Source organism: Argiope bruennichi, chromosome 9 (assembly GCF_947563725.1).
Source record: "Argiope bruennichi chromosome 9, qqArgBrue1.1, whole genome shotgun sequence".
Lineage (NCBI taxonomy): Eukaryota > Metazoa > Arthropoda > Arachnida > Araneae > Araneidae > Argiope > Argiope bruennichi.
The window spans coordinates 39,842,347-39,867,705 of record NC_079159.1 but is presented as its reverse complement, the minus strand read 5'-3'; the positions used below and the strand labels follow the sequence as shown (position 1 = coordinate 39,867,705).

The following is a 25,359-nucleotide window of genomic DNA, read 5'->3' as shown; positions in this document are numbered from 1 at the left end:
TGAAATTATTTTCCCACTTTCTTCCTGAAATGTCACACGGACTATTGTTGTGCTTGATCCGCAGATTGAATTTCGTGAAGGAAATTGAAGAAAGCGTCTATTTCGTTTCCAATGAGATTGCAAACAGTAATATTCTTTATTCCTTGCCACTCGCATCCTTTCATTCAATCAGGAGAGTGAAAGGTATGATTTGGCGAGGTTTCTTGGCGGTGCAGATTCCCGCCGCGCCAAGCAACCCTAACACAGCTGTTTCAGATCTCAAGCGGCACGTCTTCCGATTACAAAGCTGTTCTAGTTTTGGCTTCGTTGAGAAGTTGATTTCTCGCAGTGGGTATATTTTAAATCCATAATTTGAGCGCAACAAGTATGAGATAAATCAAACCAGTAAGTAGTTTGCTTTTACTTTTCTAAAGAATAATGTTTTGATTTGTTTACATGTAAAGAGCAAACGATTTTTTTAAAAAAATTCTTAAGTGAATAGTTGCGAAGTTTATGAAGTTACACATCACTTTTTAACTCATTTTTATAATTTTTACGAATTCCATTTTATGTTTTATTGTTATGAACAATACACTAATTTTTTTATTAATTATGTAAAAAAAGTTGTTAAACTGGTTTCGAAAATGATTATATTTTCCCATTAATATTGTAAATTATACCAATCTATTTTCTAAAGATCGATTGCAAATATTCATTTTAATATTATCATTGTGTGTAAAGTTTAAAATTAGTTGATATTCTTAATATTGTTGTCATGGTTTTAAAACTGCATGACAGTTTTAGAAGGGAATTCGTATTAACATAATAATAAGTCATAAAATAATTCCAATTACCTATATGTACAAAGAATGTAACATATGCATTCATTTTAAATTCGTTGTGAAATGTAAACATTCTTATTTGAAATAATATGAAGCAAAAATGTTAGATTGAATTTTTATTAATAACCAAAAACAAATAAATAAAAATATACCACATTGTTTATATATAATGTTAATGTACAATGTATTTGATGTCGGCAACTGTGTTTCAGTTTAAAAAATAAAAAAATCCATTTAAAAAACGTTAAAAATTTAAATAAGATTTACATTTTTATTATATGGCCTCTTCAAGTTTCCCGCATGGCCTCTGGCTAGGTCGGGGTATTGTTTGCATTACAATATGTTACATATTTTTAATATCGATTTTTTTTTTATTGAATTTCTCTTGAGTTTTTTTACAATTTTCTCAAAGTATTCTAAATTTTATGCTTTATTTTAAGAATGAAATGTTTTAAAGTGGAATGATTTTGCTGGAAGAATATAAAGTTTTTCCTGATAAATTCTATGCATGAGTTTAATTTTTTAAATTTAGTGATCTATTTTATTAAAAGTAATTTAGTCGAAAGAGAAAAAAGGAAGAATTAATAAGATCTCGTTTTTCTAAAATGTCGTTTCTTTGAAAGTAAAAATTGTACATATCGATATATGAACAGAAAACAAATTGCAAACTGACAGTACATTGATGAGAGAGATTTTTCCTGTCATAGAGATGAGTTTAAAAACAACTAAAATGCAATTATTATTATTTTTCTTCCTTTTCGAATCAGTCACATTTAGATGTATATTTTTAATATATATATTCTGTGATCTATTAATTAATAGGTATTTTTAATTGTAAGTTGATTATTTATTGGTTGAAGCCAAACTATGGAATTTTTTTGACTATTATATTATAGAAAGGAATTTTGTAATAAGATTTTAAATGGGAACTTTTGATCTTTCCTTGATTATTATTTTCGATTATCAACCATTTTAAATATTTTCTATTTTAAATTGCATTTCCAGTTATAGAAATGTGCAACATTGCTAAAAATATATCATCATAAAGTGAGTGGATAATTCTTTATCCTGCTATTTTTAACTTTTTAGTATAATAGAACTTTTCCCCCTAAAGCATTTTTTTATCCTCACTCTCTTGCAATGATTTTTTGCAAACAGAATAATTATTAATATGCCTTATGCGTCCCTTATGTATATATTTACCAGTGTTAAAAGTAATTTTTGAATTTGAATAAATAGAACGTATCTTCCTTCATTTCGGTTTTTCAATAATTAATTTTGCAGGATTTTTTTAGATGGCTACTCTCTCTCTCTCTCTTTTTCCCCCCCTCATATACAAAGAGAAAATATTGTAATCTCCGAGAATTCTGAATTCGAGATTTTTATGAATTTACATTTCACACTTTCTCTCGAGTCCGACAAACATTTTTTTCTAATTATGCCTGTCTGTCTGGGAACATGATAATCACAAAACGCATTGAAACAGAAGATTATTTAGTGATCTTCTATTTCAATGCTTTCAGAATTTGATGTACCGTCTCTACTCCAAATCTGTAGATTTCTTTTGAGTTTCGAAAGAGATTTAATAAGTCTGTCTCTCTGGTTGGCTGTCCGAATACAAGTAAACTTGACAACTATATAACGAAAAGAGTTATATTGCTAAAATTTGATGCACAGATTTAGCATCTAAAGTATAAATCCATTACAAATTTCGAACCAAATCCGTCAAGGGATTCAAGGCATAAGTCCTCAAATGAAATAAAAGCCGGCGAAATCATTTTAGTGGTTGTGACAGGAGAACTGGTTCCTCGTCCCCAACTAATTCATTGTATTGTGCATTTCCTAATTATTTTAGGAAAATATTTCATTAAGCAAATTTAAATTGCGCTGTAATTAAAAATGAGCATGAAATAAGTCCAAAAGATGTTTATTACTCGTTAATGGATAGAATTTAATAAACCAATAAATAGATACAATTTTTTTTATTTCAAAAAAACGTGACTTTGTTTTGGAACAATGATTGATGCTACTCTTAAAAGATTAACAGTTAAAAAAAGAAAAGGTTTTTTTTTTTTTTGTTTTTTTTTTAAATCCTCGCAAGAATTTGTCCGTTTTTTTCCCGTTATTTATGGTCAATCTGCATTGCACAACCAGGCAGTTTCTACACATTTTCTAACAATTAATTTAGTTTCTTGTTTGCACTTTTATCTTTTTCCCTGTTAATGCTTTTACTATTGGTTGGTATTATTAATTCACCGATTTCTTCATTCTTTATTTATCGATCGTCATTTGCGATTGAATCTTTGATTTTTTTTTCATACCTGAAAGTACTTCCCAGCTAATTATTACTTTTGCAATTTGTACGATTTCTTTCCCCCATTTTCAAAACTCTGGCAACGCAACCAATATTCTGTAACTTCCCGAGTATGAATGGATTACTAACATCGGACTGATTTAATGGAAACTGTTTAGATATCGGTTTGTTCGAAATCGTTTGCAAATCTATATCGTCTGCGTCTCTTATTTGCAAATCAATGCTGGATAAGAGTTCAATTATTAATATAGTGAAAGAAATCTTTAACAAAAGCTCGTGCTATTTGAAAATATCCACTTAAAACCAAACCGTCTTTTTTAAAATAACAGCTAACCGTTATTCTCTCTTAGAAAGGTAATCAGTTACTGTTTTTTTCTATTGACTGATGATTAGATAAAACGTTGCCGTTTGTTTTAACAGTTTTTCCTTACAACTGTTATACATTTTAACGTTTATTAAATAATCTGTTATACTGTAAATATTATCTTAGATATGATTGTCATAAATTTACCAACGCAAATATTAGTAATAAACCTCATGTGCATCAGTAGAATAAATAATAAATAAATAGAAATTATTATTTGTATTATACTTTAGATGTAAAATATATAATGGGTTGTTTATATTATATGTTTATTATAATATAAATATATAATGTTTCTATTATAGTAAACATATATTATATTATATAACTATAATATAATAAAAATATATACATATTATTTTTGTATGTATAGTATACAGTATCTCCTTGTCATATTGTAATAGTGAAAAGGAGGAGGTATTATGGAGAGGATATATAAATAGTCTATTCCATAGTATTGAATGTTCTATATCTCCTTGATGTGGGATCTTCTGAATCTATATTGTTCACACATAAAGCAAAACCAATCCTAAAATAGAATTGAAGCAAATAATGTTCTATTAACAGAAAAAATCTCAATGCCAAATACAAAATAAAAATAATTCTGAAAGAGAATATAGGTTAGAAATAGCATACATAATATAATAAACCAGCTAAAATATAAAATAATCAGTGGCATTGATCTTCACGACATTTCCTCTCATATTTTTTTTTAATATAGGTCTTCCCCTCTAGTCCCGTTTAAAATTGTAGGCTTTGGCCACAAATGCTTGTGGAACACTGCGAACAATTGTTATGAAATGTAGATCTTTGGCGCGAATCTAACATTTTTACTTAATCTATCTTGCGAATATGTAATTAAAACGGTTTTTTTTTGATAAATTAAAACTAAAATTTGAAAGGAACTACATTTATAGTCACAAAATCGCATTCCGAATTCCATTCATTTAAGTCATGTTTACAAGTGTGCAAAAGATCGATAGAGTGTCAACCTTTTGACAGATTTTGTTCAAAATGTTTTAAGAATTTGCATTTCAGATTTTGAATCTGTGTAAAATTTTATCTATCTAGTTATTTACATTTTGTTGTTATCGAGTTCATTTGTACTCGAACAGTAAGACGAACAGATTTGCTCCATATAGATCTCACTCAAACTTTGATAGAAATTTACAGATTTGGTCTTATGTCCATATTGCAAATCTCATCCATCTAGTTGTTGAGTTATCTTGTTTACAGATAGACACTCAAAGAAATAAATTTCAAAACAGTGTTTTCCGAATTCACAAAGATATGAAATGTGGTAATGCGGTGTTCGAATTTTTTAAAGTTTACAGTACTTTCTCTGTATTTCATACATAAAAAAGTAATAAAAATTACTGATTTCAGGTCATTGATCTTTGCTACAATGCAGCATTAAAAGTGTGTATAAAATTTGAAGTTAAAATAGCTAAGCTACCGATAGCTAATTTTATTCACTCTTAGATTTATTCGCAGACCAATAAATCAATGAATCTAAGCATTAAAAAATTGTCTGGGTTGATTAAAGTCAAAACAAAGGTGGTATTTGCGTATCTTATAATGACGCAGACCAAAAAGGCGGAATATGTGACCAGCTTTACGAATTTGATGAACTTTTTTTAATTATAAATCGTAATAAATTTACTACAAAAAAAATCTTTAACATTACTTAATTGAAAAAAAAAAAAAAAACAATCAATACATGCATGAACTTAAAAATGATGAAACATTGTCTTGTGATCAATAATCCATGGCAACCCTAAAAGAACATTGTCACAACTAAAACCATCGGGAATGTTCCTCCCTCGACTTTGTATATTTAGGCAATACGGCGTTTTCTATTCTTTTTCTATTTTTTCCCCCTTACTGTATAACGGAGAGGGTGTGATAATTCCTTAAGATCACTATAGCCCGTAAGCGTGCCTCTCCATCCTACATATAATAAAGCAGTACGGCATGTTTAGTGCTTCGTAATATAAAGAATAAAATTTAATAAAAATTTTGGGTGCCTTCTTTTCAATCAATTAGAACCAAAATTTGATACAGGCTTTTAATTTTAGCCATAAGACCGCATGCCGCATTTTATTTATCTAAGTTGTTGCGTTTTTAAGCGGTGGCGTTCAAATATTTGTACATGCAAATATTCATAGCAGCAAATGATCCTCCCTTTAATAGAATTGGTCAAAATTTGACACATACTTGTAATTTTGATTATGACTTTTTATATTAAATTTCATCCATAAAGCTGTTTGCGCTATTGCATACGAACAGACAGACAAACTTCTTTTGGACGGATTTACAAATTTGATGTTACTTGATTTGATTACTTATGACATATGGAGAAGAAATAAATATCTTTATGTTTTGTATTTTTGTTACTTGTAAGAATCGACAAGTATTATTTGCTAATTCAAACAGAGAGAATCAAATAATTTTTGTTTGAAAAATGGCACAATATGGGACAATTATAATAATGATAAAACCTAAATAATTGTGATAGAGAAAGTTTCATGTTTCTAAATTTTGTATGATTTCTATTGTTTTCAACACGAAGTACTTGTCATGATTCAAGCATTGTAGTCTCGGGAGAGTTACATTTTATTGCGCAGTGATGCATTTCGTCATAGCTTAAATTTTGATTTGTTAAAATTAACTTCTTATAATTATTTATTTTAAAATAAAATAAATATTAGATATTTGTTTTGGTGTTGTTGTAGCTAATAAAAGTTTTTAATTAAATCTGTTTAAAAACTTAATCTTAAAATGAAGTTCTTTTGTTATATATCTTGCATTAATTTAGGAATATTTTCTACGTTTTTCGGTATTTTAATTTATGAAAATTTACGCAATTGCAGTTGGGCAACGAAAATGCCGTGATAGTATTAGCAGTAGCGATTCGCTTATATGGACTACAGAGTTGCAGCATCTTCTGGGATAATTTTTTAAAGTTGCATTTTTGTTTTTTCGTGTAATTTGTTTCTTTTTTACTAAGAAAGTTCGATCAGTTTTCTTATCTCTTCTCCTCTATGAGTACGTTGACCAACAAAAAAAGTAGAAATGTAATAAAAATGTGAAAATAAGGAAAGGAATGAATCAACAAACAAGAGAAGCGCAAGGCAGGGCTGGTTTTAGAGAAAATTACGAAAAAATCGCTGCTCAAGCAATGATTGATTTTTTGCAGACATAATCAAATCTTTCAATTTAGAAGCGCTAGAACTGCAATCTGACCAGCCTCAGCTTGGAATGTTGCAAATGAACTCCTTTCTTTCACTCTCATTCAAGTTCACTTTTCTTCTCTCGTTTTTTTTTTTAAATCTTTTATTAAACTTTTTAAGAGTTTTGGTTGCAATTTTTGAAACAAATTTGATTTAATGGATATTCATTTTCTTTTGTTAGAGATCAATCGTTGAAAAAAAGTACGTGGATTATTTTCTAAACTATTATTTAGATGAGTATTTTTTATAAGGAGGTAACAATTATTATTAATTATTACATTTAAAAAAAGCGACGAACGTTTATTGCAGAGCATTTATTACACATTTTATTTGATATTCATTTTTGGGTTAGTTTAATTAAGTGGCAAAGGCGAAGTAAAAAGTGCGTGATGAAGGGGGGGGGGGCAGGTTTTGGTCTTTTTTCTGTTGAATCATCAATTCGCCATTCGCATAATTTTCAGTTTTCAAATCTACAAGAAATTAATATCGCACATCGGTTATTTAATATTTTAAAAGGCAACAAACTTCATATCTGGCTATAAAATAAAAATTCGTTGGATACGGCTGGGCAGCTTTTTACATTTTCTTATACGCAGTATAAATAAAGTATAGTTATCATCAAAATCATAAAGAAGAGAAAGAACAGTGATCGTCAAAGAAATCGTTCGAACTCGAGATTTTGACGAATCTTCACGTTTTAGAACTCCCCGAGTTCGAAAAACGCATTTTTAGAAAATGTCTGTCTGTCTGTCTGTGATAAAGATAACTCAAAAACGCTTTGAGCTAGACGGTTGAAATTTAGTATACTGTCTTTACTTTAAATTCGCAGATTTCTATCTCCAGCCATTCGAATATAAGTTAACGCGATAACTACAAAACGAAGAAAGCTAGATAGATAAGATTTGGCGCAAAGATTCAACATCTACAGTGTAAACGCCACTCAGAGTTTGAAACAAATACAACTGTGGGTTGACTGTCTGTTTGTCTGTACTTTCAGAAGCAAGTAAACGCGATAATTCAAAAACGCACTGACTTAAATATATATGGGATTTTATGACTAAAAGTGCAGTTTTGTGTCAAATCTTTGTTTCTATCAATTGAGAGAAATATGTCTAAAGCAGAAATTCAATTTTCGGATATTATTAACGCTTGCCAGGGATTAATCGCCAAGTATGGCACGATAGATTCAGTAAAAATAATAAATTCTCGCCAAAAGTTAATATTCCATAACTATTGTACACCAATGCCATGTAATGCTTTTTCTGGCCTGACAAGTTTGTTAGAGAGTATGCGAGAACGTTTTGGGGAGCCATTCCCTCTTGTTCTAAATTATAATTTTCTGATAAATAATTTTTGAAGCCCTGCTAATTTCTGAGTAATAAGTCACCACTAAGTGTTAGATTAATATATATATATATATATATATATATATATATATATGTGTGTGTGTGTGTGTGTGTGTGTGTGTGTGTGTGTGTGTGTGTGTGTGTGTCATTTCTGTAATTATTCTCAAGAAAATTTTTAAATTAATTTATGCATAATTAATAATTATTCTTCATACATTTTTTAATTTAGATAATGCTTTAAACGTATCTTTTAACATCTGTTACATTGTATTTTCGACTTATCATCTCTCTTTCATAAACTGTATTGAAAATTTCTTATTTTTTGCTTTTCTGAAACAGCAATAGAAAATTATTGTTGATTTAAAAAGACAATATTTTGAATTTTTTTCGCTATATAATATTTTTTGTCCTTTAGAAGAAATGCAGGAAAAATAAACAATATAACTCTTTTCGTATAAGTAGAAAAGAAGGATTCAAAAAAAGAAATCGCATTACATAGTTAATGGATTTAAATATTACATGCGAAACCGAATGACAGTAATTATATTTATGAATTGGAAAAGACAGTAGATGCTACTGCAGTTTCATACTGTCTGTGCACTGGTCATCCCGGCTGACACTTTATTATTTTGTACTCTTAAGATGGATCGGTGTAAATAGTTGTTGTTACTTATGGCCTTTTATAAGCCGGCTGACGAACTGTCAGCGATTTAAGCCGAGTGCGCAGCAGCTTCTGAGGACGAAGGCCCATAAGCACTCGAGTTCAGAAGTCGGACTTAGAGGATATAAGATGACATACACATTCGCTTGCACAATCTCTTTTCAGGGTTCATTCACACACCTCACAGATAGAACATAGGGTAGAGAACAACCACGCCCGAACCAGGACTCGAGCCCGGGACGCTCAGATCATGGGAAAGACGCGCTACCCCTAAGCCAAGTCGCCGGCGTTGTAAATTGTATATTACATTTCAAAATGTCTAAAAGGCAAAGAAGCGCTAAAATATGAAACACATCGACAAGAAAAATAATTATTAAAAACTAAAAAAAGAGAAAAAAAATTAAAAACTAATAATGAAAAAAAAATAAAGATAATTTCTACTTATGATTTGATATATCTTCAAGGAGTGATGTGTCAGCCTTTTACTACAAATCAAAACTGATTTTCTATTAATTTATAGTTTGTCAGCTAAACTCAGAAGTTTTGAAATGTTACATTTGGCATGAGGAAAGAGAGAAGGGGTGTAGAATCGGCAATGCATGGAAAATATTTAATGAAATTTCGTTGATGAATTAGAAGTTGTATTCTATAGGGATGCTTGTGGGATCTGAAAAACAAATTTCTCATCTATTTATGCATGTAAAATCAAAACACTTATTCTCAAATTTTTAATTACACGGCATACTCAAAAACGAGATGGAAGCATTCACTCATAAATGGAGGAAGATCTTAAAGGGCGTTAAAGGGTGTAACATTTAACTAGATCTATTTATTTCCCAAAAAATTAATTTCAATTTTTCGTGTAATTTAATAAATGGTTATAGTAAAATAGTAATTAGTTACGGTCTTGATTAGATTATAATTCTGATTGATTATTGGCAATATTAGTTCATTTATATTTCTTTACAACAGTTAACGTTTTCTTTCTCGTGACGATTGTGCGACCTCACCGAGTCATATTGTGTCTTTCCTAGCCCTGACTAGCATAAAAGCACTTTCAAAAAGTTGAGATACACAAGTGCGAATGATTTGATGACCTTGATCGGATTTTGTCTGGACTTCGAAAAACTGGTAATTAATTAAAAAAAATAACGGGATTTTATTTTAATGTCACTGAAATGGAAATTTTCTCGTTTTAAATGTTCTGTCTAAATCCATTGCTTTAAATTGTTTTAAAATAATTTACCGTAAAATAATCAGCATCAGAATGATGAAAATAAAAAATTCATCTGATCATTCAAAACATATTTTGTTCAGAAAAATTATAAACTGATTTCTGTATTTTTCGTTATTTTAAACAATGATTTTCAGATTAAGATTTTAAGCTACCGCACGTATACGAAAAAAAAAAAAAAAAAACCCTACCTTTTTTGTCAATACTATTTAAAGTAGCGTTTTTCTAATGCTACTAAGAGGAAAGAAAAAGGAAATTACCTCCTTTGGCGTAAGTAAAATTATATTTTTTGAAAGAATCATAATTAAGTTAGAATCTAAGTCGCGAAATAATTATTAAATATTTAGTCGAAAGAAGAGAAATAAAATTTAGAAACTTAAGAGATTGGGACATTTTTCATTATACTTAAATCTGTGTATATTAAAAAAAAAACACTTCAAAATATGAAATGAAGGCATTTTCATGCAAAACCAATAAGAGGATATTTAAAAATTATTTGATGTAGTTGATATTCTATTCTGTCACTTTAATTAAAAATAAAGTTGCAGACAATCAAAGATGTTTTTATAGCAAAACATTATATCTCAAACTATATTTTACATTTAGTTTTCTATGTTAGGAAAACTTCATTTTTTGCTCATGAATATTGAAACATAAGAACAGTTTTTTTTTTTTTTTTTTTTTTTTTTTTTAAGTTTCGCGGGGATTTATTAAACGATTAACTTTTTGTTAATATAAAACATAAATACATTTTTATTCTAAATAATGCCGAGCATATCATTTAGCAGGTAATTATTTTTTATTAAAAACTGATTATATAAAAAATGAAAATCAGTTAAAAATGGAATCCTAAACAGAAATATATACATATGTATTGTCAGGGAGTTTAGTCAGACCGAAAATCAAAACGGAATAAATGATGATAGAGTGAGCGAAATACTTTTGAATAGCCATCTTCTAAGTTCAAATGGTGATAGATCTGGTAATCATGATGGCCGTAATACAGTGTTTATATTTGTGGTGGTGCATCAGATTACAGTTAAGTTATGAAACTTAGTACATGCTGTAACGATGGATTGTTTCAGCATTGTAAGACGTTTTACATTATGGGTTGCAGAATGCGCTAATAATTTTTTTAAATTTTATTTTATATTTATTTATTTCGAAATAAAGATTAAGAAAATTTACTTTTTACATTGTACCATCAATAATATGTCACAGTTATGCATGTGATCCAAAGACTATGATATGCAAGGATCTCCCGAATTTTGCACATGAATCTCATTATGTTTGTAGATAGGTAATGCCAACTAAATATATAAATATAAATCATTATCGAAAGTGCTATTCTTTCTTTGCAAGAAAGGATCCAAAATTTATTGCAAACATGAAACATCGAGTTTTTTAAATATATGATTCGGATAATGTTCACAAACTTACTGATGACGATCTTCTCAAATGATTCAAAGATTTAAATGCAGCTCTGCAACACTATTTGATTACATTGACTTATTTAATGGAATTGAAATTTGTCTAGACTTTTTCTTTTTAGGATCACAACATGAGAGGTATTGTAATATTCATCAAAAAATTATTTATTTGAATTGTATCTAAATTATTGCTCTTAACAATTATTGTTGAATCTGTCGGAAAGCCTTTCTCAAAATTGAAAATAACAAAAAAATATCCTTGAATTCAACCAGAATGATTTAATTTTTTTTGACATTTTATCTATGGATCCGAATTAAAAAATGTATATATGACGAAAGGTTATTAGTCTAGAACCATTAGTCTCCTTAGATATATTATCAATCATATTTGAATGAACCAAATTATTAAATTATGATGAATATTATCAATAAATTTGTTACAGAATTTGTAAGAAAATGAGACAAAAATAACATATACTGTTAACTGAATTTAATCATTTATGATTTTCTTGTATTAGTTACGGTTACTTTTATGATTGAAATATTAATTTTATAAGTAATATAATTATTAATTATATTAGGCAATACAGTGTTAATTATATTAGGCAATAAGTAATATAATTATTAATTATATTAGGCAATTCAATTATTTATCATTTTAAGTTCTTATAACACAGATTTATATAAAGTAATAAATAGCAAAAAGCAATAAATTATTAGTTTGCTGTATAAAATTGGCTTCCAGGTTCCGCAAATTATTTTAGCTCCATGCCTGTTTAGATCCTGCATGTTTCTAATTTTTCCATACTAATTCATACTTTTTAAAGAATGATTTAAAATATAATTAAATATTACGAGTGGTATTTCAGAGACAAATAAATAAAGATGTTTCGTAATATTATTATAGATTTATAATATCTTTCTGTTGAAAAATATAAATGTATAATTTAATGTATCTGTAATGTCTAATAGGAATGGCGACATTACTAATAAAAGGAGTTTTTTTTATATTATGATCCTTTCTAGTTTTTAATTCAAAAAATTAATTAGTTGATTCATTTTACCGAAACCTTCATTAAAATCTTATTTTCATATATTTTCTAATATTTCTGAGCAATATTTGAAGAAAATCTATTGAGTAATTGGAATTTCAATAGCGTACAATTTATGAATTTTTACTTTTATTTATAATATATATTTAATAAAATTTTAGTACAAAGTTGACAATAACAATTTCTATTGTATCATATGTAGGCATGTACTATATATTATCTTTAAATATTATATGTACTGCAGAACACTATATTTTCTGTTATGCAATTTCTATTTCCTATGTTTCAAGGGACAGTCATAAAATGGCGTATAAATGACGAAACGCATAATGGAATTTCTCAGGAATATTTTTGAGTATTACAAAGTTATTGTTACTAATAAAATGAACATGAATATAATAAACATAATGAACACTTGAAATATAATGAACTAATATAATGAACATGAATATAATAAACATAATGAACACTTGAAATATAATGAACTAATATAATGAACATGAATATAATAAACATAATGAACACTTGAAATATAATGAACTAATATAATGAACACTTGAAATTTTTAAGTTTTTAAGATAATACAAATACATTACTATATAGTATCGAAAATATTAATTAGATTTTAAAATAAAACAATTATCATAAAATGAAATTGCGCATTCTGATATTTATTGCATTATTATCAGATTACTTTATTGCATTATTGATTACTTTATTGCATATTTTGATTATTAATTTTACATTTCTTTTTTTTAAAGATTTATATACATGCTGATAAAGGTTTAAATTTGAAAAATAATTATCATCTGACGTATTGATTGTCTGTATGTATTAAATGCAGCATTAAGAGACGAATTATGGTCATAAAATGCTTTTTCATTAGCGTTTTGATTAATAAAATAAATGAAGTTTTTCATTCCGTCCCTAAAAGGAGAAATATTTTATTCACATACTTCTTCTTCATCACTTAAATTAATTAAACAGTAGGGAAGAGAAGCTTTCTGGGCCCCCCCCCTCTCTCTCTTATATAGAAAGGAGAAATAATGACTGGGTAAGAAAATCGACGAATTTTACAAAAGAGGGAGAGTGGTGTATTACCGATGCTTTACCAGCTTTGCTTCGCTGATGCTTTATCTTAGCTACGAATGAATCGAGACTTTGATGAAACGATTTATTAATGTGAAATTTATACATGGTGCTTTATTGCACATTATTGCTCTTTTTGACAAAAGTTCAGTCTGTATATTTAAAATAATTAGGAAACCAAAGATCTACTCTCCCAGCACCAAGTGCATGTTCTACTCTACAGAAGTGATTTGCTTAGCGAGAAATATTTAACAGAACGAGTGCCGAAGAGATAATATGACAATACAGCTGGATTGACGTGTATCAGTCTGTGCTGAGCGCTTGTTTGAAGAGAACCCCTTATTTCTGTGTATAAGAAGCTTTAGCTGGATAGCGTTGTTGAACGCGACCTCGAGGGGTTACAACAGTGCCTGCAGAACCTTGATCATTGAGATTGTGTATCTCATCAAGATCATGGGGTTAGAAATAGATAGCAATGACATTGATGATTTGGTGGACGAACATAACCAGAGATCCCTAAGAACTTATGGAGCTGAATTCTGTGTCACCGCAAGAAACTGCGGAGGCGATTTGATCAGGAAAGGAAAAAATAATAGATTCAACAAAGCAAGTCTTCCAGCGAAATAAGAGACATGCTGAAAATATGAAAAATTATTGCATCATATGTTGAGCAGTACCTAATAAGTCAGTAGCTATGCGTACTACAAATTTATTTAACAGTAATGTTGTGTTTCATTTGTCCATATATTGAAGCAAAGGCAAATATCTTTAAACAGTTTTCGTTAAAAAAAAAAAAAAGACAGCTTGAATTATAAATAACAGAGAACGTTATTTATAAAGTTGTTTGAGTATTTCTTTTTCAGAATGGAACAAACGCATTGTCTTATTTTTCATGGATTCTTATATAAATAATAATTTCGTATAACAAATGTTTCGCATTACGAATACGATTCTGGTACAATTAAGGTACATAAGGTTATGCTTGTTAAACGAGAAATTACCTCGCTGTACATTCTATATGAAGATAAAAACTATGACAGTATCTTCCAGCCCCATATATTGATATAATTTCACTAGTTTTTATTTTATTTGAAAGATTATAACGTTTAGATATGTCTTAAATGGCACCCTGTCTCTCTTCATTTTCCAGATATATAGAAAATAACATTTTGTCAGTGCCTTCAATCTCAATAACTACAGCGATTTTGCTAATTAATTTCGCTATTTTATATGAGTAGCTAATCAATCAGAATGCTCCATGTTTATTATGCATCACTTAAATATTATTTGTTGGTTGCCGTAGACGCTAGTATTTATATGTTTTATGTTTATTAATTATTAATGAAGTTTTAATAGACACCATTGACTTTCCCCTTCAAAAACAATCAGACACGATGATAATGCAAATTATATTGGGACACGAATGATTTTCTGAATACTTCTACATATTCGGAAGGTTGCAAGACAACACGTGTATATGTGGGGAAATAGGCTCAGTTTAGCACTACATAACAGAATGTGTCTAACTCAATGAAATTAGAGGAAAACTCATTATGGATAGTAATTTGAACACAGTATTACAATACCATGGAAATTTAAAAATATTAAAAGAAATGATGGAAACGATTTCTAGGCTTTTACCAACAGTTTGAAAATTCTTTCAGCTTTTGTTGACCATTGTTTCTTTATGCAAAAATTTGGATAGTTAATGAGTATAACAGCCAGTCACAACAATCTCTATTGATACGGTTTAATTCTGTGGTAACGGGGTGACTGCCTGTAATTAAAAAAAAAGAAAGAAAGAATTAGATAATGGAATATAGCAACAACTCATGTCTGCTGTGAACAACATGCTAATGGAGCAGCATAATGATACACCAAGCAATTTTTTAACACCGATTTGTCCCTGTATCTGGAAAAGAAATCCCTGCCAGTTTCGGAAATATATAATTTTCTAATGATTTTTAAAAAATCATCTTTATTTGACCGATCCATCGCATGGTGCCTACTCTTAAATTTGTAACAAATCATGCATTTATCGAGAACTGCTCTGCTTGGAAAGGGCGTCATGGCCTTTTACTGACAGGCCATGACGCCCGGTATCTATATCGAGATCTTGCAAGAAAAACAGGTGCTGAGAACTACAGATTTAGGTCTCGGTGGGTCGTGACGTTTCTTCTAGAGGGACAATAATTCCAAGAATGTCACCTCATTACTCGCGTTTACGACAAAGATTTGTCACATAACCGCAGCCTCTAAATCTGAACCACAGGGAAGAATTCACGGAATTCGAGGGTGTAGGAAGTGAGATAGAAATGTTTATTTATTTTTGAAAAAAAAAATAACCATGCATTTTCAGTTTCTAAAAAGTTTGGGAAATTTAATACTGGGAAAATTACAAAGACTAGCACGATAAGGTTAAAAAAAAATGAGATTCGAACTTTTTATCTAAAATAAGATCATAGCATAATTATGTTTCTTCTACATGTATATTATTTTTACAATTTTATTCTTAATTATATATCAAAGATAATGTGCTCACACATAAAAAAATATCTATACTATCATCTGCTATGGCTTTGCCTCCTTCCTTTGTGTCCTTCCTTCGTGTCTCTGACATTTGGAAGGCTAGAGATCTAATGACGTCAATAGCCAATCAATCTTCTATGAATTTGTAATAAATAAATAAATAATAATTGTAATAAAAATAATAAAATAATGTTAAAAATAAATAAATATCTTATGTGTGTATAAATGTGGTAATTTATGCAGTAAAAAGTACTGTTGTCAAATTTACTTAAATTTTTTTTCAATACTTATTAAAATTAGAAAAAAAAATTGGTAAAATGTGTAAAAATGGCTTTTACGCGATCATATATTTCAAAATTACTGAGGAAAAACATAAATTTCGATTCATTTCTAATTAGAAATCTAATTAAAATTTTGAAAAAATTAGTGTTTATTTTCTACTCAAGAACTAACTACGTGACAAATTTTGTAGCTCTAACACTAACAGTTTGGCTCAGTAATTTACAGATAATATCCCTTTATAAATATTATTATGTTAGGAAGAGCATGTTATATTTGGACTTTTCTGCAATGCGTTTGAGGTGATTCTGGTAACCCTTAGTATGAACTAAACCTTTTCCATAGGACGGTTTTTAGACTCGCGATGGCTTTTTACTTAGATACTGGCTTCAAGTTTGTAGACTTCTAAGACTGGAAATTCCACAAAAGCTTCACCATATGTATACTTGAATATACAATACCTTAAATCTGATGTTTAGGATCAAAAGTCTTCCTATTGTCGTGATTTGAAAGTTTGGAGAAGAAGCTCCGGCTCAAGTATCGCTTTCGTCATCTGATCTCTGTTCAAAATTACGAATCCTTCCTCAAAATAGATCTAAAATTATTCCGATTCGGTCAGTTAACTCAGTTGTACAAAATTACGGAAAGTGCAAATGTTACAATAACAGAATCTTTCTCACCGTCTTTTCATAAGGGTGCTATATCCAACATGCTACGATACCAGATGTTTTTAACTTTTTCTAGACTGTCATTTCCTTTCACAAGAAAAAAATTCCTACGCCCCTTTTTCCATAATAATTCATCATACCAAATATCAAAATATTGCTGTAGATCATCTAAACCTATTTTGTTTGTCCATCTATCTCAAATTACAAATAAGAAATGAAAGTGACCATAAAATGCAGTAACGCATTGTTTATTAAAAATTTAAAAATGAATACAAAATCAATAATAAATGAAAAGAATAAGGAAACGGTTGATATTTAACAATTTGTTAATGTCGATTCCCTTTCCGTTTACATCAGCCACAAATTGCCGCATTAATTGATGTGTGGTCTGTTTATTTCCTTAGACAATAAATAAACTGTTAAATTGAACCGCTCTCACCCAAATACGATGAAGGAAAAACAATTAAATCTCTACCGTCTCCATGGGAGGCTCCAGCACTTATTGGAAGGGGACACAGCTCCCTTGGAAACATAGGTACTGTGTTCAAAATTTCTCTTCCCTTATTTAACTAATATATGTTCAGTTCAGTTACATTAATGTCCCGTTTTAAAACAACATTAAGGCTATTTTGGGACGAATCTCGGTAGTTTTCAACCGCGGTCAGATGACGAGGACAACACCTGAGCTGGCACCCCTTCACCAAGCTTGCGTACTATACCAGTGGAGGGGGGGGGACGTTTAGCCCCTGTGGATTTAATGTCACCACACATGCTTGCAGGATGGTCTTTCGGTGGAATCGGGTCTCGAACCTGGAACCCACCGGTTCCGAAGCTTTACCATCAGGTCACCACAGACTTTAACTAGTGTATGAGGACTCTAATGAATTTTCAGACTATTTAATTGCTCTCTTCTCCTCTGATACTCTTTTTGCATCATCACATATAGGATGGTTTGGTTGATTGTTAATAGAGGAGACAAATATAATTATTTTATGCACAGGCTATCAAAGGGGACAGCTGGTTTTATTTATTTATTTTATTTTAAAAATTCAAAAAGGAAAGAAAGAAACTGCTTTTTTCTTAATCGATTGCCATAATGTATCTGTTAAATGGAATATTTCTTTTTACAAGTAAAATTATGTAAATTGTTTTTAGATTTAATTATGCAGATAGATGTAAAATGCTGCATTCCTTCTAAAGATTCTTGAATAATTTGGAGATAAAACCATTTTTGTATTTTATTTGTGTTTAACTCTTTTATAAACTCAAATCTTCAAAGAATCGGATTCGAATTCAGAAGGAAATCTGAGTTAGATGAGGCGATATACGCTTTTAATATAAACTTTAGAAGCAAACTCGATTGCGGAACTTTATTTAAAAACATGAGTATTTTGATCAGAAATGAAACACTTTTCTATTCTTACAATGCACTTAAACAAATATTCTCAGTAAATTTTGAAAAGCCATCAACTTTGATGAAAAGTAATATAATTTGAAAAAATATCATAGTATGACAAAAAATAGTATTATATTGCTTTAGTAGAAAAAGTTTTAACTTATTGATTATGGGTCATTTGATTCTCTCAGCGGAGTTCAATTTTTTATATTCATTTTTTATGTGTGTCGTCAACTGATATGTATCGCTCACACGTCTTGCTTTTCTTTTCGGTATAGGTTATTTTATCCCTTTATCTTTTTTTAAATCTAGATGCATTACTTATACTGAATATTTTGAATTATTTTGCAACCGCCTTTTTTTTTAATTACAAAAGTATTTCATGACTCGGCATAAGAAAGTATTTTTTTTTTCCTCGTGATCCCACGTTTAATAAAAATTAAAACAGATGACGATATTAATCTATATATATCTCTTTCAACTTATTTTTATCTTCGTTATGCACGGCCAAATATTTTCTCGTTTTTGGACCAAATTTGGTACAGTAAATGGATTAACACGAATGAAGTTTATATTGTAAAAATTATTTTAAATTCGAGTTAGTTTTTACTTATTTAATATTAAATATTGGCCCTTTTGTGTTTTTTCTACGATATTTCATCTATATTCTCATAGGAGAACTATAAATTTTATATCTTTTTAATCTCTTGCAAAATAATATATTTCAAAATATAAAGAAGAGAATTCGGAAGGAAATCATGTGCCTTGAATAAGTTGTTTTTACTATGTAAGTCGTTATAACTATAATTCCAGTTTTGCTTATAACATTGAAAGCATTATCAATATAGGATCAGTACAGGATGTCAAGTGCTTTCAGTTTGCCATATAAACCAGTGGGAGTGGTCTCTAAAACTTTCTTGCATCCTTTCTAATAAACTTGTCATGCCAGAGAACGTTTTACATGGCATTGACGTAAAGTAATTACGAAATGGTTTAGTTATATTAACGTCCCGTTTGAAGCAACACTTGGGTTATTTTGGGACGGACCTCGTCATTTTGAACCGCGGTCAGATGACGAGAACGATACCTGAGCTGGCACCCCCCTCTCCACACCACACTAGCGGTAGAACGTTTGGTAAGGACGGATTTAACGTGCAACAGACCCCCTTAAACGACGGTTCTTTCGGTGGAATCGGGTCTCGAACCTGAAACCCTCCGGTTCTGAAGCCGAGACCTTACCACCAGGCCACCGCGGCCAAATAATTACGAAATATTAACTTTTGGCTTGAATTTAGCACTGATACTGAAACTATCGTGTTATCCTTGGTGAGTTATTTGGTTTATTAATCCCTGGTATGCGGTTAATAATTTCCGAAGATCGAATTTGTGTTTTAGTCGCGTTATTCTCATCCAATTGAAACAAAAATTTGACACAAAATTGCACTTGTAGGTTACAAAATCCCATACCAAATATTATATATTTAAGTGATTGCATCGTTGAGTTATCGTGTTTACATGTTTCTAAAAGTACAGACGGTGAGACAATCAATTCTTTGTTGGATTTGGCTCACAATTTCATAGATGTCTAGACTATAGATGTTAAATCTGTGTACCTAATTTTATCTATCTAGAATTTTATCTTTTTGTTTTGTAGGTACCATGGTAAATTATATTTGAATAGCCAGACAGACAGACTTCCTCTGGACGGATTTTACTCAAAATTTATAGAAACCTACTGATATGGTGTAAAGATCGTACACCAAATTTCATCTGTCTAGCTCTAAAAGTTTTTGAGTTATCTTTGTCATAGACAAAGTAAATCAAATGTATTTTCCGAGTTCAGAGAGGTCTAAAACATGGAGATTTGTGAAAATCTCTAGTTCAATTTTTTTGATAATTACTATATTTCCTGTATACTACGTATACGAGAAAGTAAAACGGGGCCGAGACAATCACTTGGTAGAGGTTGCACTAATAAAAAGAAATGTAATTGCTTCTGCTTCTAGAACTATCTGTAATTTAAAAAAATATAATTGCAAACAAGACATCTTTTTATTTAGTACAGCAAAAAGATTAAGCAAAAGAAATTTCCGTTTGGTTATAAAAATTAGTGACTATATTTGTTGGGGTGGGGGAAAAGAGAGATAAAAAATTTGGTTCTTGAAATGAACCAAATTTCATCTAATTAGTGATAAACAAAATGTAATTTGCCTAAATAAAAGATTAAAATGTTTCAAATTGAGTTCAAAAGAAGTTTTGGGGGCTATTTTGTTTTGTTTAATATATTAAATTAAATAGCAGAGAGCGCTATCATTGTGTTCATAGCTTCGAAACTCAATTTCGCGATCTTTCTTGAAAGCTGGATCTATAGTTGAGCAATTCTAATCCATGGTTAAAGAAAACTCAAGCTGATAGAGAAAGTTTCTCATTACGCTAAATTAAAATTTCTAAATAAAGAACCTAAAAACAAACAAACGATGATTCCTTTAAAAAAAATCCTTAGAAACAAACAACAGAATTTCTAATCTCTCTAGAAACTACTACTTTTACCAATTGTCCAACACTTAAAATGCGCAATTCTAACTATTTCTAATTGTATAACTACTAGTATATATCATTAAACTATATTTATTGCACTAATTGAGATGAAACCCCAAAATCCGAATTAAAAGAAAATAACTTCCATTGGACCCTTCAAATATGATTTCAATTTAAACGTAGCCGATATATATTTTAACAAAATTTATTTTAAACAGCAATACTTGACATTTTTCTGTAATGCATATTTAGTTTAATTTTTAAGTGATTATGTTTTTGAATGATCGCGTTTACATGTTTCTGAAAGTATAAACCAACAGACACGTAGGCCAACCCACAGTTTAATTTCGCCCAAAATTTAACAAATGTGTGACGAATTGAATTGAGCGAGGATAAAACCTGAAACCTTGTGGTTTGCAGCCCAGTGACATGACCACGATACAAAAGCAATTGCTCGGGTAGCGTAGCTGTTAATTGGCTTATAAGCTATTCACCACATACTCTCCCTCCAGTGAATTGGAGGTGAAACGAGCGATATGGCTGTTGAGTGGTGATTCTAATGCGCCTGCACCCATTTGAGTAGCACCAAGCGTTATGCGAGTGTGTGTGGTTGCTGATGCTGTTGCTGCGTCAAGCGAGTCTGACGACTTTGGGTTGCTGTCGGTAGATGGCGCCACAAAAGTTGTACGAAGGATGAAGATTCATCGTCCGAGGTCACCAATATGGTGGATTGGATGTGCGAGGATAGAACCTGGGACCTTGTGGTTTGCAGCCCTGTAACATGACCACAATACAAAAGCAATTGCATGGGTAGCGTAGCTGTTAATTGGCTTATAAGCTATTCACCACAAATGTCTCTGCTATAGATATTAAATCTGTGTGCGGAATCTTATCTGTCTTGCTCTCTTCATTTTGTAGTTATCGGGTTAACTTATGTTGTTTTGGAGAAACTTTTTGTTTTGATATTCTTATTTATGTTCTCTTCCCTTTTTAATTTTCCGTTACCGTACAGTCGAATAAAAACGCAGTACCCTAAATTATGTCGTGTTTTATACATAAGGCTAAATAAATTATTTAAATTATTATTAATTATTATTATAATTAATAATAATTATTTAAAAGATGACGCAAAAGCAAAAGGATGATCATACGCTCTTACTGCAAATAAAAATTACCGTCTTTTCAATAGTATTAATGTTCAGTCCCATTTAAAATGTATGATGCCATATTCATAAAAATATTTGATGCGTTTTTAATGATCACTATTGTTTATCTCAATGATAAAATCAATAAAGACAGAATAATTCGATAAATAGTCATATGGGATTTCTCCAATTCACATATGATGTGCACTGAAAATAAATGTTTAACCCTGCGCTTAGCACAGCGGTCATAACATTATTTTTAATGCGAGTTGAACTGAAAGAGTGAGCAAATCAAGATTTAGTAAGGTATTTTATTTGAAAAATTTATAAGTTCCAGAAAATAAAAGAGATATTTTTATTTAATTATCACTCTAATTCATATTAAGGTAAACATGATCTTTTAACTGGAAGAGCTAAGAAACACTACATATTAATGGCTCAGTGTAATTTAATAATCTCAAAGTTGAATGACGTAGTAAGGAGTTAGTGGCGCTTCCGAAATAGTATTATTTTTTCATCTCCAATTTTTATCACTGACTCAACAAAGTAGTAAATGATGCTCTTATTTTCTCGCCCCTTCCTCATATTTTGCTTCAAAAAGTGGTGAAAATGCACTAATGTTTTGTCTTTATAGCACCTCTTAAAAACAGCGCCCGGCCACCTCGGTCGTAAGGATCTAATTAAAGGTCAATTTTAAAGCGACAGAAAGACTATTTTGGGACTGAATTTTGAATTGTGATCAGATGACAAAGACATCATTTGAGTCAGCAGCCCTTTCATCAAATTTCCAAGCCACATAAGCTGGAGGAAATTCAAACTTCTGCACCATATTTAACATATATTAAGTCCAAATACACGACGTATATATAGGTGGAATTGAGGTTTGAATATGGAATACTCTTGTTACCAGATCTTATCACCAAGTCATGAATGGATCAGATCTAAGTTTAAAAATAATTTAACGTATGTCAATATATAAGAGCTAACATAATTGTTCTTTTGTAGGATGAGGTTGTAAAAATCTAATTACTAACCTAATTAGTCACCAACATGAGCTCACCATCAATAGATGTGGCTGAGACGAAAGAGATTGCAGCAGATAAAGACATTGACCCAAAACCAATGGTACCACTCCGCCAACGTAGATTCCCTGCATCTTTTTGGCAAGAACCTTCGATAGTTCCTACAACCACTACTCAAGACGTTCCTCACCAGATGACCTCTCCATCTCCTAGTCAGACTTTTCCAATGCATCCCTGGACAATGACCACTTCCACTACAAGTCCATCGACGTTTTTACCTCAGCGGCTCTCAGTTCCCAATAATTTTGCACTGGTGCAATACCCTTCTCCGATGTGGATCAGGAACCCCGTGAATTTCTGCAGCTGCCCCATTTGTCTTAACTATTCGTATGTGATTCCGCGCTTTCCAGATGCGTATAATGGATTACGATATAGACCAGCACTGAATATGGCACACTGTTCCAGGTCAAATTGCTCTGATCAGAGTTGCAAATTATGCAGCACATCAAACAGTTGGCATCCAGATAGAATTAGACAAGCACGTTTGAGAGCAGCGAGATATAATGCTCTTTTGGACTAATAAATGTAACATAACGTAAGTGATTTATTTGTTTTATTAGATTACCTACCGCACTGTAATCGTGAAAAACAAAGCAGAAAAATTCTACAGGTTATAAAAAGAACTCTAAATTAAACGAAATATTTTTATACTTGAGTAGTTTTTCTTAATGCCATCTCCATTTTTATATTACGGAAAAAATAAATAAAAAATATAAAAAATTCCAAAGAATTTAAATTTTAGTAAAATTTTTAAAACTGATTTTCATTTCCATTTCTATATTGATTTTTTAATCACTCCAAAAAATTTTAATTAATTTTATCTTAGAACATCTAATTTGATTGAAACTTTTATTTAAATTATTTTTTAATATTTAGGTGTTTTAAAAATGAACCAAAATTTAATTTGGGTTCACTTTTAAATTATGTACTTTTATGCTTAATTGAAAAAATTAAGATTCAAAATATAGCTTGAGTAAAAATAATGAAATCTATATATTATATCAATATATATAATTAATTTAAAAAAAAAAAAAACCTGAGTTGCAAAGACTTTTTTCAGGATTGAAAAATGAGGTTCAGAGTTCTGATCAAATATAAAAAAATGGGATGAAATTCATAATTTTACTAGAATCATTTATGTCATTTCTTTCCCAATTATTTATTCTTGGTTATAATTGTAGAGTATTCTAACTACAATTTCTTGCAATGTATTTCTACACATACCAGTTTGAAAAGGAGAATTTTCCCAATTTGACATAAATTTCAATTAGTTCTTGGAGATACATATTGTTAAATAGGCTTTTGTTCTTTAAGAGTTTGCATTGTGTGAGACCAAATAATTTTATGAGTTGTGTTTGTATTCCAAAAATTCTGTTACTACTATTTCTAAAAGAAATCAAAATCAGAAAGAATAAGAATTAAAAGAGTTAGTTTCATATTTGTTTTAATGCAATGGATGTATTTATATTTATGTTAAAGAAAGTATATAATTGTGTTAACTTATAATTTTTGTATATACTCAGTGTAAATATCATTACTGCTAAAAGTTTGTTTTGCAATTTTTGAAAAATATATGTAAAACTTATTTATTTATTAGTAAATCATTTATCATAATTATGTAAATATATGAAGCATTAGCATTATGTACAGTGTATATTTATTAATAAATGTTTATGAATGTTACTTATATTTAAAAATTAAACTGAAACGTTATTTGTAATATTTGCACAATTTTTGTTTATTAAAAGTACATTCTGATGTTTACTATTAGAATAAAGAATGCAATATCATGGCTATTTTAAATTTATTTAAACCATCTCTACTGAAAAAAAAATGTTAAAGTAATAGGGAAGTAAGAAGTAAATTATATATGTTATACATGAATTAATAGTGTAAGGGTAAAATAAATTGCAAGTTGGATTTAGCAGATACACTAAATCCCTCAAAACAAGCTCCAGATCATTCAAAGAAAATTTTTCAAACAATAGTATAATTCTATCAGATTAATATTTAATTACATTAATTTTAAAAATATTTTTGTTTCATTAAAAATTTCATTATGGATCTCAATTCATTAAAATTGCTTCAAAGTTATACATTAAGTGTAGCACTTTAAATTTTGTATGGAAAATTTATGAATTCTCATACTACTAAATGTTATTTTAAAGTGTTTTGAAT

General features: G+C 29.8%; 1 protein-coding gene across 1 annotated transcript; it reads left to right on the top strand.

The window, feature by feature from the left end:
- The first annotated feature begins 294 nt into the window (after positions 1–294).
- Positions 295–23,953, top strand: LOC129985131 (uncharacterized). The gene is made up of 2 exons (XM_056095049.1): positions 295–384; positions 23,105–23,953. Exon 2 carries the CDS (start codon positions 23,150–23,152, stop codon positions 23,699–23,701), a length of 552 nt encoding a protein of 183 aa, XP_055951024.1. The 5' UTR covers positions 295–384; positions 23,105–23,149; the 3' UTR covers positions 23,702–23,953.
- Positions 23,954–25,359: the final 1,406 nt, after the last annotated feature.